The sequence below is a fragment of the Boleophthalmus pectinirostris genome, unplaced genomic scaffold (assembly GCF_026225935.1).
Source record: "Boleophthalmus pectinirostris isolate CB_2022bp ecotype Guang Dong unplaced genomic scaffold, ASM2622593v1 HiC_scaffold_19, whole genome shotgun sequence".
Lineage (NCBI taxonomy): Eukaryota > Metazoa > Chordata > Actinopteri > Gobiiformes > Gobiidae > Boleophthalmus > Boleophthalmus pectinirostris.
Window position 1 is genome coordinate 16,452,148 of NW_026571140.1, and position 18,203 is coordinate 16,470,350.

Genomic DNA, 18,203 nt, shown 5'->3' on the forward strand with positions numbered 1-18,203 from the left:
GTTTTGAGCAAAAATCTACATACACAGAGCAAAACACAACAAATACATTTAGAACTTACCAGTGAAGTATTCTCTACAGCAGCGTCATTGCCTTCGTCGTCTGCTACATTATCCTCCACATCTGAATAGCACATAGCACAATGCAATAAGTGTATTGTAAGATAAATAAATGCAAACAATTGTATCATAAGTGTACGTAAAGGGAATATCTTCCTGTACTGTTGCACTGAAAAGCTTTCAGTTGTAACATTTGTGTTCCCTGCAGTGTGGTTTGTTTGTAATAATGTTTACGATCCACTGTAATGGTTTCCAAACTTTTCAGGCCATGACACTTCCAATAACCAACAGACAAAATTGCGACCCCCACTGCGAAGTGAAAGTAACAAAATACGTAGAGTATTTATGTTGTTTATTTGAATACTTAATTTCACTGAATTATGCTGTTTTCAGTTAAACAATGAAATAAATACAGTGTCTTCAAAAGATATCTTGAAAATATCTTGTGACTCCGTGCTCACTGCCTCACAAGGGGGGGTTCTGATCCTTTGGCTTGCAAAAATATATCTCTGCAAGCAAGCAAGCAAACAACTATATGAAGTATCCCAGCATGAATTTGTTGTAGCTGCTGATGGTTTACTGTATATTGCTCACATGAAAATGCATGAACTTTGTTAAAGTCCTTTTACAAAGACAGCTCTGTCAAACTGTGTGTTTGCTTTTGAAATCACAGCCTTCCACTTTTGGATTGTGTCATATGGTCTTGAACGTGACTAGTAGAATGTGTATGCATGGTACACATATATTGTACAACCTGTAGTAACGTATTGTAATGCACTACATGCTCTACACAAAATTATGTTCTGCAAATTACCTTTACAACTTCAACAGCTTTAATAACATAACACCACACATAAACTGGCATACAATATTTCTGTAATGTTGTAGCTTATACATATTTACCGTCCTTTATTAGCTGCTGCTGCTGTATTTTGCTTTTGGAGCAATCTAATTTCCCTATTGTGTGACAAATTGAGCTTTTCTTTTCCTATTTTTAAAAGCAGCAACATCTGTGAGTAAAATATTGTGAGTTATATTATGTTCAGCTTTGTGAATTGTGGAGTTGTTGCCATTAATCTTGCATGACAGACTTAATTTGATTTACTATATTTGTTCATGTATTAGACTTTGATAAACGCACTACCCTGTGATGTATGTAAACATATGAGACAAAAACAAACATAAAGAAGAACTGAAATAAATCAGTGCTTTCCCACCTTGTGTCGGGCTGTCCTGTAATTCTGAAGCACCATCCACACAGTCTAGAGAGTGGGTCAATAATCCCTCTTCCCTATCAGGTACACTGGTCACGCTGCTGTTTAACTGGGCTGAAAAAGTTCTGGTTGAAATGTCATCCAGACCATCAGAAGGCATGGATAATATAGTGGTATTCCCTGAATGTGGTAATTCCTCATTTGTCATATTTGTATCTTTGATTTCATATGCAGTAGTTTCACAGTTTTGCAAAGCTTTAATGTCACAATTAGATACTGCAAGAGTTGGAGCTAGAGAGACATGTTCAACTTCTGATGTTGAATTGTCTGTAAACACATTTTTGTCTGAGCTGTTAAATGCATTTTGGCTATCATCAGCTTTTATTGCTGATGAAACCCAGTTCTCAGCCTGTGGCTCCTCTAGCAACTCCTCTGTGGAAGGGTTGGGGGACAGTTCGCCTTCTTTGGCCTCAACAATCAAAGGCTTCATTGTGTGAGAACTGGGTGACAGTTGATGTCCAGGCCCAGTTCCAGTCTGGCTGCAGTCCGGCACTGTCCGAGTATTGACAATGGCAGACTCTGAAGGCAGCTCTACACCCACTGTGAGTGAATCTATGTCACAAGACTTCTCAGCAAGTCGCTCTTCAGTCCTGAGTCCTTGTCCCTCAGTGCGAGCTTGGTCCGTTGGATGAAAAATGTCAGTTGTTGAGCTTCCCACTGACTGAAAACTGGCATCATCGTCACTAGATGTAACATGGATCATCTCCAGCTCCACATGAGCATGTGGTGTCACTCCAGTGTTAGGCACAATTTGACATGGTCCCAAAAAGATATCAGTCTGAAAATCAGAGACAGATGTTTCTTCCAGGTGGTTTAGTTCCTCTGTAGGCACATCAGTGCTTTGAATTACATGCACAATTTCAGCAGAAGTATCCTCTGTGCACTGAACATATTCTTCACCAGTTGAAATCCCGGTACAATTCCCAGAATGACAACCTGTTTCTGGAGTCAAGCCCCACTGCTGCTCCAGAGCATAATCCCTACCAGCTGTTTCCTGGTTTTGTTCCAGGCTGTTTGTGTGGGGTGGAGGTTCCCCCTCATGGAGGCCCTCTATCAGGAGAGGTGGAAAAGCACTATCACACACTGCGATTACATCATTGCAGTCTGTCAGTGGTGGGCTTTGGTCCTCCGAGGCACAGCTAAAGTCAGTTAACTCTTTGGTGTCTTCTTTCTCCTCTTCTCTTACATTGGGCTCACCCGTGTCTTCTTCCTCTTTGTCCTTTAATTCACAGTCAGATGTATCAGACATATCAGAACATTCAGTAGAAGGGGATAGGCCCATTGGAGAGGCAGTTGTGGCTTCACTGGATGTTATTAGTTCAGCAAGCTCGGTCTCCTCTGTACCATGTGTTCTGTCTCTACTGTGCTCAGCTTCCTGCTCAGATCTCTCTCTCCTCTCCGTGGCCTCCTGTCCTTCCTGGATCCCAGTGTTTCTCGTATCAGTGTCTTCTCCCTGTTTACCACAGGCTGCTGGAGGCACGGTTCCCACACACACTGTCTCCTCATGTGTTCCACTCCTATCACACAGACTTTGAGTGGAGGAGGCTGGCCACTGCCTTCCCTCTTCCTCTGCTCTCTGGTAATCACTCCCAGCATTTGCAGCACGGCACACCCAGTTCAGTGAGGGGCTAAGGCCAGGTTCCTCAGGTTTTTCTACCTCTGGGGTCCCCCCACACAAGCTCCAGTCTCTTTCTGAATTCCCATTCTCATCATGTCCACAGTCAGCAATGCTCTGGCTGCTTCCCGCGGAACAGTTTTCATTCCCACTCCCTTGTTTTCTTTTATCCAGGCACTCTGGTGCTGTGGCAGTGTGTAGTCGCTCCACTGAGGTTATCTCAGTCTCTATATCCTCACAGCATTCGGCAGCCGTGTGCAGAGAGTCAAACTGCAGCTCTAGTGTAGAAACTCCCTACAGGAGAGAGGAAGGGAGGATGAAAAACATTAGCTTCCTTATCAATTACTGGCTTACTGATTACATAAGGTGTTCCACTGGTTGTACAAACTATCAAGGTTAAAAAGGGAGGGCAGAGAAAAGACAAACAATGTTCAGCAGGAGCTTCTGGGTGAAGCCAACATGGGCAGAGATAGCGTGCCAAAGGGCAGGGTGGCATGACTCACCTTGGCATGAAGATGACATATCAAGTGCAGCAGCTGTTCTACGCTTCTCTGAATGCTTGGAGGGTCGCGGCCTGGTACGATGCTCAGGGTAAGAGTGTGGGTGCTCAGGCGAGGGAGGTGGCAAACTAACTGGGCGTCTGTAGAGACCAGCTGTACAGTCTCAGTCTGGTTGCACGTCTCTATGTCCTTCTCAGCCCTGTAGTGAAACAAACACTTAGATCACTTAGAAACAGCTCTGGTGTGATTGGCCAACACTCCACAGTACTGCATAAAAAACTGACTTTAACAGTGACGTGATCCCAACTCCCCCCTTTCCCCTCAGCCCACACTACACAATAATGTGTCTCTGTACTTGCATTGCTGTGTCCGTGAACACAGTGGTTGAGTGTTTTCATGAAACATGCGGCACCATTCTTATCAAAAGTGGTCATTTAAATATACAAAAAACAAATGTGAACAGATAGCTTTCTCCCTCTCATGCTTTAGAAGGTGAAAGTTTGTCTTTTGAGCCCATGCAGACAGCTCAGTGCACTTTAGACACCTCCCAGGCAGGCGAATCTGTTTGCGTAATCTTGGGTGTATGCTTTAGTTTAGCTTCAAGGTCTGGCAGCTGAGGTCACTAGCTGAGCTTCAAATGACTTCATCTTCGATGAAAGTATTGTAATTACCAATACATAACAAGTAACTTCAGCATACACAAGACATACTTGCTTTAGTGCATCATAATCCATTTTGAGAATCTCACAAAAGCTATTTGGATTTTGGTGTCTAAAAAGCAGCCAATGTAACAATTACATAATTTCAAAAGTATACAGTACTGCAAATTCTGTATATATGTGGATTATGGATTTTGATTTGAGACTTCTTTTCCACAAACCTGATCAAATATGTAGCATGGGGGTCCTTATATTATGCCTAGGCTATCATCAAACATTCAGTAAAAGTGCAATCAAAAATCCAAAGCTCTATTGTGAATCATGCTTGTTTATCATTATAAGACAAGCAGACAATATACTTTAACCATAAAATATTATTTGGCCACTCTTTATTATAATATAAATTATAATGGTACAAACTTCCACTCACCTAATAAGGAGCTCTTGAAGGCAGTCATGGCCTTTCAAGGCTGCAATGGCTGAAGGAGTGTATCCTTGTCTGTTGGTCAGTCGCAAAGCTTCTTTTGCTCCAGGCTGTTGTAGCAGAAACTGAGTCACTTGAAATAGACCTCGACGGGCCGAAAAGTGCAGCAAAGTCTCCTGAGGGTCCAAGTCTGAACAAGACACAAATGTAGATCATCAATTATTGTCATTTTTTCTATGTGTCCATGGCTTTTTGGTTACCCCACAAAGGATTTATAAAGCGATCTATTCACTTAGAAAATTGAGGGCAGAAAGAACAGAATTACATCTCTTTAAGTCAAAACAGTCCCATTAGCTCGACCAATCAGATAAGAGCCATGGTATCTTAAGTTAAATTAACACAATATTTCAGGTAGTTGTGGTTTGTTAATACACGGGTGTCATGTCAAATTGCCTTTTAGAAAGATCTACGGCAAGATGCAATAGTAAAACTATCAAAGTAATGACCACAAGCATAATGATGCATGCTGTGAAATCAACCCCATTTCATTTTAGCCAAGGTAAGCAACACCAGCCATTTTAATTAAAGTCCATTATCAGGCACGTTTATCAGAGGAACTCCTAATGATACCATAAAACACTCCACTCTACCAATGACACACTGGAATGGACAATAATGGACAACCACTGTAAAACATGCAACATCTTCTTTTGCCACTGCGCATAGATAAATTATAATAAAATAAAGTGTTTTTGTTTAGTTTTTTAATGCACAATTTCCTATTGATATAGCAACAATACGTTTGTTATTATTGTAAAATGTGAAAGCAACATAAATTTAACATGTCTGTAACTTGCACAGGAATGTATTATTTGTGAGTAGAGACAAGCTGACTTAATCATTTTCACAGTTCTTAGGATTACTTAGTTTCAACATTTACAATATGTTACAAGTGGTACAAATAAAATGTTTATATTTGTATTTGTCTTTGTTGCCCAAAATAAAATGTGAAAACTGTCATAAATATAGTATTTAATGTATACAATTTTGGAAGTATGGGTTAAATCCAATAATGCTGCTATTCAAAAGTATTTTTAATGATCCTAATTATCACATTTAATAGTAAAACTGCATAATCCCAACATCATATTGTGCCTACACTCATTGGTCACATAGTCTGCAGAATGGCCACTCACATCCCCAGCATGAGGAATGAGATAGATAAACCACTGTCACCTGCACCTATAGTCTGATGCGATCGCTCTTCTGACATGTTTGATGAATGGCGAGCCGAGCCACCCTCCTCTTTCTTCCCTGCAGTTTCGCAGCAGCTGAATGTCTTGTATTGAAGTGGTGACATATTGTGAAGCACTGCCTATTAGAGCACACATCACTCACCGCAGTGGGAAGCAGCCCTCCGCATCAGCTACATGACAGCTGAGTTCAATGCAAAAGAGTCTGCGGGTGTCCATCTACGCTGGACGATTTTTCACAACAATAACAAGTGGGTCATATGTTATCGTCTTGGAGCTGTTTACAGATAATCTGACTTGATAGGTTTCATTACATCTTTGTACCTTTTCTGCCAGGAGCTGATTTGAGACTGTTTTGGCAGCTTTATCAAAATATAACTTGGATTTCTGTCAGGTCTAACTACAAGCTATTATCTATGTCAGAAAGTAAAGCATCTTTTCAGTAATTGCCAAAACAATAGCTCCAGGTAAAGGCAACACTCCACAGCTGCCAATTTATATTACTAGTGGTTTTGATATTGCCTGGTTCGCTTTGAGAGCTAGAAAACCACACGTTACAAACAGTTCAGTGCCTGTCTCACCTGTGCTGTTGGACAGTTTGCTGCCCAGTAAGCTCCATCCTGGGGGCAGTATTAGGTGGTGCAGAGCCAAAGCGAGGCTGTCATCCAAGCGTTCACACTCCCTCAGAGGAATGTGACACTCGTCCAGCAACAGCGCCCCCTCCAGGCCATCAGTCCGCCCTGCAGTGCTCACCTGTTCACAAACAACTGCTAAGTACTGTTTGTAGGGATAGAGTGTTATGGATGGAAGATAAAAGTGAACACGAATGCAAATGATAGTGTTATGTGATTTTCTAAACAATATTCTGAAAAAAAAAATTTACAGGTCAAAAAGGAACTACTGCTGCATTTGTCTGAATAATTATTTAATTTGCAGATCTTGATTTGACTTGATATTTCTCACTTGCTGCAATATTATATATATATATATATATATTTTTTATTTTTTTTCAGGTAAAATAGCCATTGTTGTATAAAATAATAGGAAAAAATACTGATATTCTGTATGGATGGTAAAATGTAACCTACCAGAAACTGGGCCATGTCAAAGGCCAAGTCCTGGACAAAACAGAAGCGGTGCTCGGCCAGAGGAGTCACATGACCAACCCAGTCCTCTGATGCTGGACTGATGGAGCACAGCGTGACAAGCACAGCCTCACAGCAGTCATGAGCTAGAGACAAGACAACAGGCACAAATGAGACTGAGAAAACTGAAGGTTTCGAAGAATAGTATGAAAAATACAGAGAAGCACAATTATAGTCTTCGTGTACAAAAGGTCTGCAGCTCAAACAATACTGGCTTATCTTTCAGTTTTTCACAATGATCAAAGAGTCCTCATTCAACAGGCTAGTATGATACGTAGTATGAAGAGAAATCAAATCATGCAGACTGGGTAACCATATCTCATAAACTTATATACACAGTTGTGGTCAGAATTGTTGGTACTCCTCTGGCAATGAAAGAAAAATCATCAATTTTCACTGAAATAACTTGAAATTAATAAAAGCAATAATAAATAAAAATAGCCAATGAAAGTCAGACATTGCTTTTGAATTGTTGTTCAACAGAATTAAAAAACTAATAATAATAATAATCAAATTGACCTGGACAAAAATGATGGTACCCCTAGAAAAGATTGCAAGTAATTGGACAATAGGGACTGTGTGTCCTCTAATCTGCATCAGAGGTGTCTTCAAACTTGTCCTCAGTCAGTCTGCCTGTTTAAGGGGGGACATGTGTCATTGTGCTGTTTGGAGACAACACTGAACATGGACTAGAGAAAGAGAAGAAGAGAACTGAGTCAGGAGACTAGAAAGAAAATGATAGACAAGCAGGTTAAAGATAAAGGCCATAAGGTCGTCTCCAAGCAGCTTGATGTTCCTGTGATTACAGTTACACATGTTCTTCAGAAGTTTAAGGTCCACAGGACTGTAGCCAACCTCCCTGGATGTGGCTGCAAGAGAAAAATTTATAACAAACTGAAGAGATGGATCATACGAATGGTAACCAAAGAGCCCAGAATAACCACCAAACAAATTAAATATGAACTTGAAGGGCAAGGTAGACCAGTGTCAGATTGCACCATCCATCACTGTTTGAGCCAAAGTGGATTTCATGTGAGGACACCACTGCTGAGAGAAAATCATTAAAAAATAGACTGGAATTTGCCACAATGCATATTAACAAACCATAAAGCTTCTGGGAGAATGTCATTTGGACAGATGAGGCAAAACTGAAGCTCTTTGGCAAGACACATCAGCTCTATATTCACAGACACAAAAATGAAGCAGACCAAGAAAAGAACACTGTCCCTACTGTGAAGCATGGAGGAGGCTTGGTTATGTTCTGGGGCTGTTTTGCTGCATCTGGCACAAAGCGTCTTGAATCTGTGCAAGGTACAACGAAATCTCAAAACTATCAGTGTATTTTGGAACAAAATGTGTTTCCTAGTGTCAGAAAGCTTGGTCTCAGTCATAGGCCATAGGACTTCCAACAGGATAATGACCCAAAATACAGCTAAAAACACCCAAGAATGGCTACGAACAAAACATTGGTTTATTCTGGAGTGGTCTTCAATGAGCCCAGATCTCAATCCTATTGAACATTTGTGAAATGAGCTGAAACATGTTGTTTGGAGAAGGCATCCTTCAAACCTGAGACAACTAGAACAGTTTGCTCATGTGGAGTGGGTCAAAATACCAGTTGACCAAAGCAGAAGTCTCATTGACAGTTACAGAAATTGTTTGATTGCAGAGTTTGTCTCAAAAGGTTGTGCAACAAAATATTAAGTTGAGGGTACCATCATTTTTGTCCAGGCCAGTTTCATTATTTAGTTTTTTCTAATAATTCTGTTGAACCACAGGTGAAAATCAATGTTTGATTTTCATTGAGCAATTTTCAGTAATTTTTTATTTATTATTGTTTTTATCGGTTTCAAGTTATTTCAGTGATGATTGTCGATGTTTTTTCTTTCATTGCCAGAGGGGTACCAACAATTTTGTCCATGACTGTATATATATATATATATATAACAGACAATCAACACACATTACATTCCATTAAATATATTAGCTGTACTAATGTTCTGTATAGGAGCCTCAGGACAGTCAGACTACTAATGTAGTGTCTCTGCAGAGATTTTCTCAACTGTCAAGGGAGTTTTATGCTGCGACCTTCTTGTCGGTCACTAGCCCAGCTCTTTGGAGCTCTGTTCTGATGGAAAAATCAGTGAAGCAAAGCTAATCTGTAAGTATAGTTACATCTACTCACAGCCCCTTCACACAGCTGAGGCAACAGGAGCTTTTGGAAAGTAGAGTTGAAAACTATTTTTCAATGTGGCATGTTTACCAAATTAAAAGACAGCTGATATCTTTTTACCTTATGGCGAACTAGCCCAAAAATTACAAATAGTGTTGTTCCTGCAAATACCCGTAATTAGAGTGAGGAATTACTCCCTATTTAAATTAAATGTCTTAATGCAATGTGCATTTCTACGCACAGGTGCTTTTCATTCAAATCGCACAATTGCCACGTTTACATGAGAGCTTTAATTCCTAATAAAAATAATTAAATTCTGAATAAAAATTATTTCCCCTGTTAAAAGACCATGTAAACACTTAATTTATAATGAAAATTATTATTTAACTAATTAAACTTAATTCTGAAGTAAGTGGGGTGGCTTATTCCGATTTTAAAGCCGAAATAATTTAGTCCTCGATCATGTAAACGTTGATTCTTCTTAAAAATAATTCTGGTGGTTCAGTGCATGCTCATTGGGTTGTCCTGGGTTGACGCGATCTGGATGATCCACCAGTCTTTCCTTTGGACTTTCATCCACTGCTCTTTGGATTTGCGAGCGGGATACAGGACTGGGCTGAGGTAGAGCAGACGTTGATTCAATTTGTCTTCTTCCTTCTCCAACACTCTTCCCTTCTCCTCCTCAGCTGACACACGTAAAGTGTGATGATAGAATTCTCAAGCTAGTTCTTAATTATCATCAGAACAAGTGCAAAAAAAAGTTTGGATCATGTTTGTGTGATTTAACATGTTTTCCATGTAAACCTCAATTCGGAATTATTATTTCCATGTATACTCGAAGAAGAAGAATATTTTAATTCCGAACTATTTAATATAGAATAATTAAAATTCAGAATTTAAAAACATCATGTAAACGTGGCCAATGTGAAGATGTGAAAATAAGTCAAAAGTGATGCAGAGATGTACAAAGGATCCATACCAGGACATAGGGCCTGTAGGGTGTCATGGCCGCTCCGGTGGGTGCTGGTCAGGTGCCTCTTTGTACTTCCACTGAAGAGCAGGAAGAACTTGTGCTTCTCCTCTGCCACAGCCAGCTCCTCATCAGTGAGCTGCACTGTGATAACACACCGGCCCTGCAGAGGACGCAAGATTAGAGAGTCAAAAACACTGCACAATGCAGAACAGACTTTCACCACATAGTTGTTCTATGTGTTTTTAAACCTAAAATTAAGTTATTTAAACAAGGTAGTGGGCAGAAATCAGCCCATGACTATAGTCCGGCATGTTTACATAAATGTATCACATGTATGTTCATTAGCATGCACTGCCCCAACCAAATACAATTAAAAAAAAGAACAATACAAATACAATACACTACAATACAATACAAACAATACAATACGAAGAGCATAACATGTAATCTAGCATCCCATTAAATTTGACAATAACTAACCTTAACCTAGCACTGCTCTGTCTATCTTGTTTTACACCAATAATCGTTATTATGCTAATGATTTAGTCGAATTACAGTGTTAAATCACATTATCAACAAATTAATTGGGATATAGCAGACAGTAGAGCGAGGGAACACATTTTCTACAGTTCGAGCATACACGGCCACATGAAAATAAGCAAAACAACTCAATTAACAGCCATAATTTAGTTTCTACCATTCATCAGTGTATGTGGACATTGCAGGTCAACCACTGAGCTGATAAATGTTGGGCTTTTAGTGAACGGTTGCTCACTACATTATCAAGCTATAATTGGACTTTCTTTAAGACCAAGGAAAGTGTCTTTAAAATCTATTCAAAACAAATCATTTCCAGGATATCTGAATAAAGTCATGTATCACAATGTATTTTGTTTATATTTAAATTTCCAACTTTTCTGGTGGAGGGTCCGCTACCTACTCATATCCATGGAGATGCCATTGCTTTGTCTGGAACGTTCAATGCTTTGTCATTAAACATATCCATCTAGCATTTATTCATGTTGTTTTTATTGCTCAAAAATACAGTACATCAATAAGTATGAATAAGGGCAATTCTTCACAGATCTGAACTGTAATGTAGCGTAGTGCTGTAACCTGCTTGTCCCCCTCATGGTTTCATCTATGCTGTGTAACATTCTAGACAAAGCAATAACATTTCCATGGTGATAAGCAGGTAGCGGACACCCAACCAGAAATGCTGCACAGTGCATCTTTAATAAATCTGCGCTGATATAACAGAAAAAACAAGCATAAGCAGTTCTAACATCAAGTAATGTCATTTCAGGACAAGATAGACAATGTGAAATATGAAATGAATTGGATGCTTTCCTTCGGGGGCAGAATGAAAGCGTATAATAGAGCACTTGATCCCACAGAATCAGAAGTGCTGAGATCTTTCCAGCTGTCCTATCAGCACTGACAGGGCTGTGGCGTGAGCGCTAACAGGCACAGGTCAAAGGTGCTTCCTCCTTTCTCTTATAAAGTGCTACCCTGCAGACCTCGCTCCGGAGGGGCTGACAACAGCGAGGCTAACCAACAGCCTTGAGACCATCTAGTCACTGTTAGGCTCCCCCACTACTGCTGAGTAATAGGAAAGGGGGGAGAAGTGTTCAAAGGCAACTGCATGCATAACCCAGAGGCGGCAGGAAGGAGTCATAGCCTGCAGTTATCATCTGTGAGCCAGGGCTGGATCCAGAGTGCAGGAAGCAGCAGGTTTTGCTATGCACGGAGGGTCTCGACTTTAACAGGCACAGCGCAGGCACCGGCATAAATGAGTTGTACTAGATGGGTGCGAGCCAGCAGGCATGACATTCTCTCCATTAAAAACTCATCTCTTATCCACAGCCCAGATTGGAAATTAGGGTCTAGTTGCTATGGCGCAGATTGCTACCTCGGTGGATTTGTGAGGCTGCACTTCAGGTGGAAATGAAAACGTATTAAGGCGAGGTAACGTGCACATCCTGAACACAAACAGAAAAGAGAGGCATTTTTTTCACAAGGGGTTTGTCATGACTGAGTGACAGTCCCAGTTCACAAATGTAGAAAGAGAGCATGCTACTGGAAACTAAACATTACATTCTGGTTCTGTTTTTTGCCCTGCATTTGATCAGAATAAGATCTTTCTTTTCATAGGGAAAAACTTAAGTTAAAAAGAATATGAATAAAAATAAGATTAGCTTAAATACAAAATGTCCAATGCCAGTAAGTGAAAATAGTTCTTAGTAGAACTGATTTTGAAAATGCATGCCTTTTGTGACCTCATGTGATACTGCTGCCCTTAAAAAACTTTTGCACCCTTGATTCTTTTTTCCTGAACATGTGACTAATAGATTTGAGCCTATCTGTGTTCCCACATGAGGTAAACATGCTCAAAACAAATGTAGCTTTTACTGACAACAACTATGATGCTGATTTACACATTGGGCATGATGTCCCCTGCTTTTGGTGCTTTGGTTCTCAAACCAGAAAGCAGGATGACCCTCACAGGATAAGTTGGGTTGCAGTTTCAATGTTGAATTTCAGTTGGTTTAACGCTAAAAGCACGCTCCCTATTCTGAATCCTCACCACCTAAACCCCAGCAGCCAATCATTAATCACTACTAGTGAAGTGAAGCTTCTGAGTGAATTCTACAGGTTCAGAGCTTTCATGTGAGACGTAGCCTTTCCATATACTGAGAAAAACTATTTATCAGCAATGTAAGGTACTGGCAACCCAGGTTCAGCAGTGATTGTAATAACTTTTTAAAGCTGTGAGAGCACAGGCTACATAAGGTTCCTTTAAGGGTTGTACAAAGGAGAATAACTAAAGGCCTATTAAGAGGCGGGTGCCTGGCTTGATTCAGAATGTAGTGGGTTCAAGGACAGCATGGCATGTACACAAATGGATGTCTTTAGCTTCATGGCTGCGCTCTTGGCCAGTAATAAGTACTTAATAGGGACCTGCTGGGGCATTGACCTGCTAATCATGGAGCTTCAACAGGGAACAGGCAGCTTTTTAGTGGCTTCAAAAGAACAGCTGGGTGTTTTGAAAGTCCACTCCCTCTTTAAATATGTAAAATTGCCTATTGATTCTTTTTTGTGTTGACTACCTTTGTAGACTAATTTTGCGAATCACTGATATTAAATATATGATGCAGTAGTTATGTCTCTGTTTAGCATAAGGTATAAGACTAATAACAGTACACATAACCTGACAGGTGGCTAATAAAGTCATCATTGAAATTGGCATTTGTGAAATATTTATTTAAATCCACAAGTTAAGACATCATGTGAAGGCTGATGTTATATATCTATGCACATTCCAGAGTGGATCATGTAATTACATGTCACACTGAAAGGCAATGCACACTGAATGGCAAGAATGTAAATAGTATGTTTGTTCTCTTTGCATCAGCAGCTCTGTAGAAAACAACAACAATCCTTTGCCCAACGAACCAGAAGGCATCTCAAGAAATTGGTTGGAGCTGTATTTAAAACTGACATAAACATATCATTATCTAAACTTGCAGCACATCACATCAACATAAAATGTTTGTGAAAGTGTAGCAGACTACCCATTTTGGAGGTATTGCACATTCAGAGCAATGATTTACTCCTTAAAGGTCCTGTATCTGATTTTTTCCATATTCTGTATGTGAGCACTTGCTCAGTACAAATATTATATAAGGGGCTCTTAAGGTCAAAATAAGTTTCTTGTGTGCTGTCTGCAAATAGTTTTCTTGTTTGTTAATCAGGAAGTGTGTGGTTAGCATGCTAGCTGATGTTAGCTGGTCAAAACTCTGCTCTGGCCTCTCAAACTCATTACAGTAAATAAATAGGATATTCATAATGCAATAAGGTAAGTGAGGAATAATTTTAGACCACTGCAAATTGTTTAAAATTAACAGTTCTATTTTTCATGTTTTTAAGATAGTAGAAATCAGAATTAGAAATAAAACAATGCTTTTATGATTCATTATGAGATAGAACATAAGAGTGTCATTGTGACTTACTTTGGACACATGAAAATGCATGCTCTGCCCAATAAAGCCTATATGGTAAAATATATGTATACAGAGAAGAATTAGTAAACAACATCTTGATATGTCAAAAGACAGATTAAACTGTCCTATCAGTCACTCTCTGCTAACTCAGTCCATGCCCTCTCCTTCCTATTGTTGTGCATATATTTCAGTCTTCATAAAATAATTACTCCATTAATACAAATATTGATTGACTGAACAACTACAAGACTACAGCCCCACAAACATGTATCCACACACAATCTGAAAGTCTACTGCCATCTTTTGTAGTAAGCAAGAGCCCCAATACGCTAAAGCTGAAACATAGTGATAAGTGACCCAAATTTGAAGTCTAATGGGGCTTGACTGGGCCTGGTTGCACTGTGCAGTTTGGGTGTAAATCACTGATAAAGTTGTCTAGGTCTGGTGTGTGATGCAGGTTGTACACACTTACATTGACCTTTCTTCTCTTCCACTAAGAAAGCAATGAATCATCAATGTACAGAAACTCAGTAAGGGAAAGCTCTCATTAGGGGTGTGCAAGAATATCAAAAACAATATATTGTGATACTAAATGTGGTGAAACAGTATCATTATTGTGGGTTGCTGTATGGATATAGCGCCAAGAGTATTTTTTGGTATCTTTAAGAAATTCTTTGTGACTCCACAACAATTTTGTTGCTTATTCAGTGGAAGGAAACTTGTGTATGCAACACATTGTATATTTAATTTTAACTTTGACAAAGGAGATATTGTAGCTAAAATGTGTTTGGTTCTTAAAAAACATATATCATGTGCAATATATCAATTATCGCACATATTGCCGTATCGTGATAATATCGTATTGTGAGCCATTTGCGGTGTTTCATATCGAAGCTATGAAATTGATATATAAAAATATTTTAAATATCTAAAAATATTTAGGATTTATGACACCAGGGAATGATGGCATAAAAAACAAGCCCCACCCCCTATCAGTCATCACTCTTCGAGACCTTTAACTTGACCCATACCACTGAAAATAAGATTTAAACAATGAATGGAACTTGAGATTTCAGACTGCTGAGATGACCTCTGCAACATGGTTCATCGAAATTCTGTATGAAATGGTCAGCAGTTCAGCAACCAAATAGGGCCTATGCAACATGCTGTACCTGTTCCACCTGAACCAACTGACCTGGCTCCTGCAGTAGACCACCCAGGTGCCCTGCTGTGGAGATCTGGTCTAAGCTGTGTGTGGTGGCTACATGACACTGACTTTTTTTTCATCCCTTGTTTTTTTCTGGTTTTATTCTTCATATCAGAGTGATTTGGTAACTCCTTTACTCATTCCTATTGCAACAAGCCACAGAAGAAATTAAATAGTTACTGACAAAATTTCAAATCATAATTTAAAGGGCCCATATTATTACATATTACTAGCTGTTCTAATGTTGTTTCCTCATCAAAAATATATCTGGAGTTGGGTTTTGTTTCATTCACACCTATTTAATACGCAAACCCTGCATATTTACACTGAATTCTTCCCTCAAACAGAGAACAATCTGTTCTACCTTATGATGCCAGGTGGCAATACAGGAAGTGCTCCACTGTGTTTTTAAACTCCATACTTCTTCACTAGAATCATTTTAATTATTTCAGCCCTAGGATTTCCCATCTCTGTTGAATTACATGAAAAAGGAGGTTTTAACTTAAAAACTACTGCTTCATGACATCAGAAGGAGGAACAGAGGAGAAGTGGGCAGTCTAATAATAAAGGGTCTGTCAAACATGTGTAAATGAAACAAAACACAACTTCAGGTATGTTTTTGAGGAGATAACAACATTATAAGCTCACAAGAGTCTGTTTTGTGCAATATAGGAGCTTTAAGGATCAAGTGGAAGCGGTATGTGATACAGTAAGAGTTTGCTAACATCCCAACCACCATAATTTACCTAATATAATTTTATAATACTTACATATAGTGGAGCTTGTTGTGGACTGAGTTTCATGTCCCTGGACACTGTAAAAACAGAAAAACACGATTCAAAATAGAGCAATACAAATAGGGCCAGCCAGTATGTATGTATTTATTTAGCTTTTTTTTTAATTCATTTGGTCAAATGAATGACAGAATGAAAACAATTAAAAAAACATCACTCCTGTAAGGGTCTATAATTTAATATTACACCAACCACAGTCTATATAATGATAAAATATATAGTGCAGGAATATTATAACAGCATAAGATTGCATCCCCAGCCCAGTGCAGTGCATTGGCTATAGCATCAGCAGAACATAGTTGTCGACAAGGTGACAGTTAAGCTTTGCCCTGGCAGCCTTCCCAGCACTCTCTGGGAGGTTAACAGTGCACGAGAAAGCTATAGGCAGAGCAAACACTACAAGGCGCATGGGGAAAAGTGAGAAAACTACCAATTATGTCCATACATGTGCACTCACTGCCCTTCCTATGGACTGCACAAGTTACAAACCATGTAAAATTGACCAAATCTTTAACCAAAAAATATACAACCTCTGCTTCATAGGCTTATGCCAGCTAGATCTTTTAGCAGGATTTAGCAGCTCATGTTCACATTTGATTCCTTTACTCGCAGTCTGAGACCCAGTCCTCAAAGCCCTTTTCTGGGCACAAGGTCAGAGGCAGCAGGTGTGTAATTACATCCAAACAAACCTATTACAGCCTCCAGACTCCAGGACAAATGGGATGGAAACCTTTGTGTTCAAATTTGAAGAGACATTGACCTGTTTATATTTATCATTGAATACACAGAATGCTGGGGTATGAAAAAAAGTATTCTGCTGAGTTATTTGGGAAGACAATTTTCTTTTGTTGACCGTTCCATGGCTCCAATATGAGTCCTTGCAGCTATTGGTCAACAGTGCATTAATCACATGTAGCCAACAGCGGGGAAGGCAGCGACCAAAGGGCACAACCTAATGAGTGGAGCAGAGAACACCACGAAAGTCGGTGTTGGACTCGACAAAGCACCAGAGCGAGGAAAGGCCAATTCACTTTCAGCGGCCCCAATCCAAACATTTCTTCAGTTTTGGGCTAAATAAATAGGCAGGAGCTAGAATTAGGCGGATCAGGTAAGGGGATAATCAGTAGCTCTAATAATACTCTAGAGTCTAATCCTCTTGCTTCTGCTGTGGGCCCACAACCAGCTTCATCACTGTGTGCACTGATGGGACTGGCACAAGGTCCAGAAGAGGTTTGAATGGATATTATTATAACATTAGGATTTAAAATGGGGACTTGCATCTTGGACCAAAAACATTAAAATATCTGTAAGACATTGTCTAACTGGTCGGGCCTTTGCATCACCACATTAGATTAGAATTACAATTATATTATCTTACAAAGTAAGATAAGATTAGTGGCCAGAAAAATTTGTGATTAAACTTATTCCAAATTACAGAAAGATACTAGAGAACACTTCATTAGTGGTTCCTTAGAATTAAATGTAATTAAGTTTGTTTGTTTTTTCCAATATAATACTGGAGATGAGATACTATGAACAGAGACTGTTCACTACAGATCAAAGGTCACAAAATACCAAAACCAAGAAGGGATTGCAAAAGTGTGTGGGACAGAGCAGTTTTGTCCTTAGCACAGATGGGTTGTTTTCACCCAAATTACACAATAACATTACTCATAAGAGGTTGTGATGTGATGTAACTCTAAAAAGAAACTCTAATTATTATTCTAAAGGTGGACCTGTCACAAAACAACTAATTATACAATTTCTGCATCTGCATTACTGCCTCTTCTATAATTAAATTACCTACAGTCACCTTTAGTAGTAAGTTCATGGGCCCAAACACACAGTTTGATCCTTTTGATAGACATATCTTCCAATCATTATATGTAAATGTGTTGGCTCAATGGTATTTCATTTATACAGTCCATTGTTTATTTGCAACATAACAACAATGTGATGCTCTGGAACTTAACTGCAAGTATTTACCCTAATTATCATAAATGTGTGTTATTTAAAACCCAGTGCAGAGTTCCTAATAGACAGATTTTGTGAAATAACATCTTGTAGCTAACTACTGCCTCCCGACACCTGCTTATGGAGATTACACAACCCATTAACTCCATCT

The 18,203-nt window shown here is 39.3% G+C and overlaps 1 protein-coding gene across 3 annotated transcripts in view; it reads right to left on the reverse strand.

The window, feature by feature from the left end:
- LOC110175342 (A-kinase anchor protein 13) overlaps nt 1-18,203 on the reverse strand; it is a 64,739-nt gene that overhangs the window by 36,756 nt on the left and 9,780 nt on the right. For all 3 annotated transcript variants that reach the window (XM_055154248.1, XM_055154246.1, XM_055154247.1), the window contains exons 2-9: nt 16,055-16,098; nt 10,080-10,233; nt 6,871-7,013; nt 6,364-6,535; nt 4,536-4,719; nt 3,450-3,645; nt 1,275-3,240; nt 60-121 (exon numbers count right to left, since the gene is read on the reverse strand). In XM_055154248.1, the coding sequence (XP_055010223.1) occupies nt 60-121; nt 1,275-3,240; nt 3,450-3,645; nt 4,536-4,719; nt 6,364-6,535; nt 6,871-7,013; nt 10,080-10,233; nt 16,055-16,087 (2,910 nt within the window). In that variant the 5' untranslated portion in view covers nt 16,088-16,098. The remainder of the gene's footprint in view (nt 1-59; nt 122-1,274; nt 3,241-3,449; nt 3,646-4,535; nt 4,720-6,363; nt 6,536-6,870; nt 7,014-10,079; nt 10,234-16,054; nt 16,099-18,203) is intronic.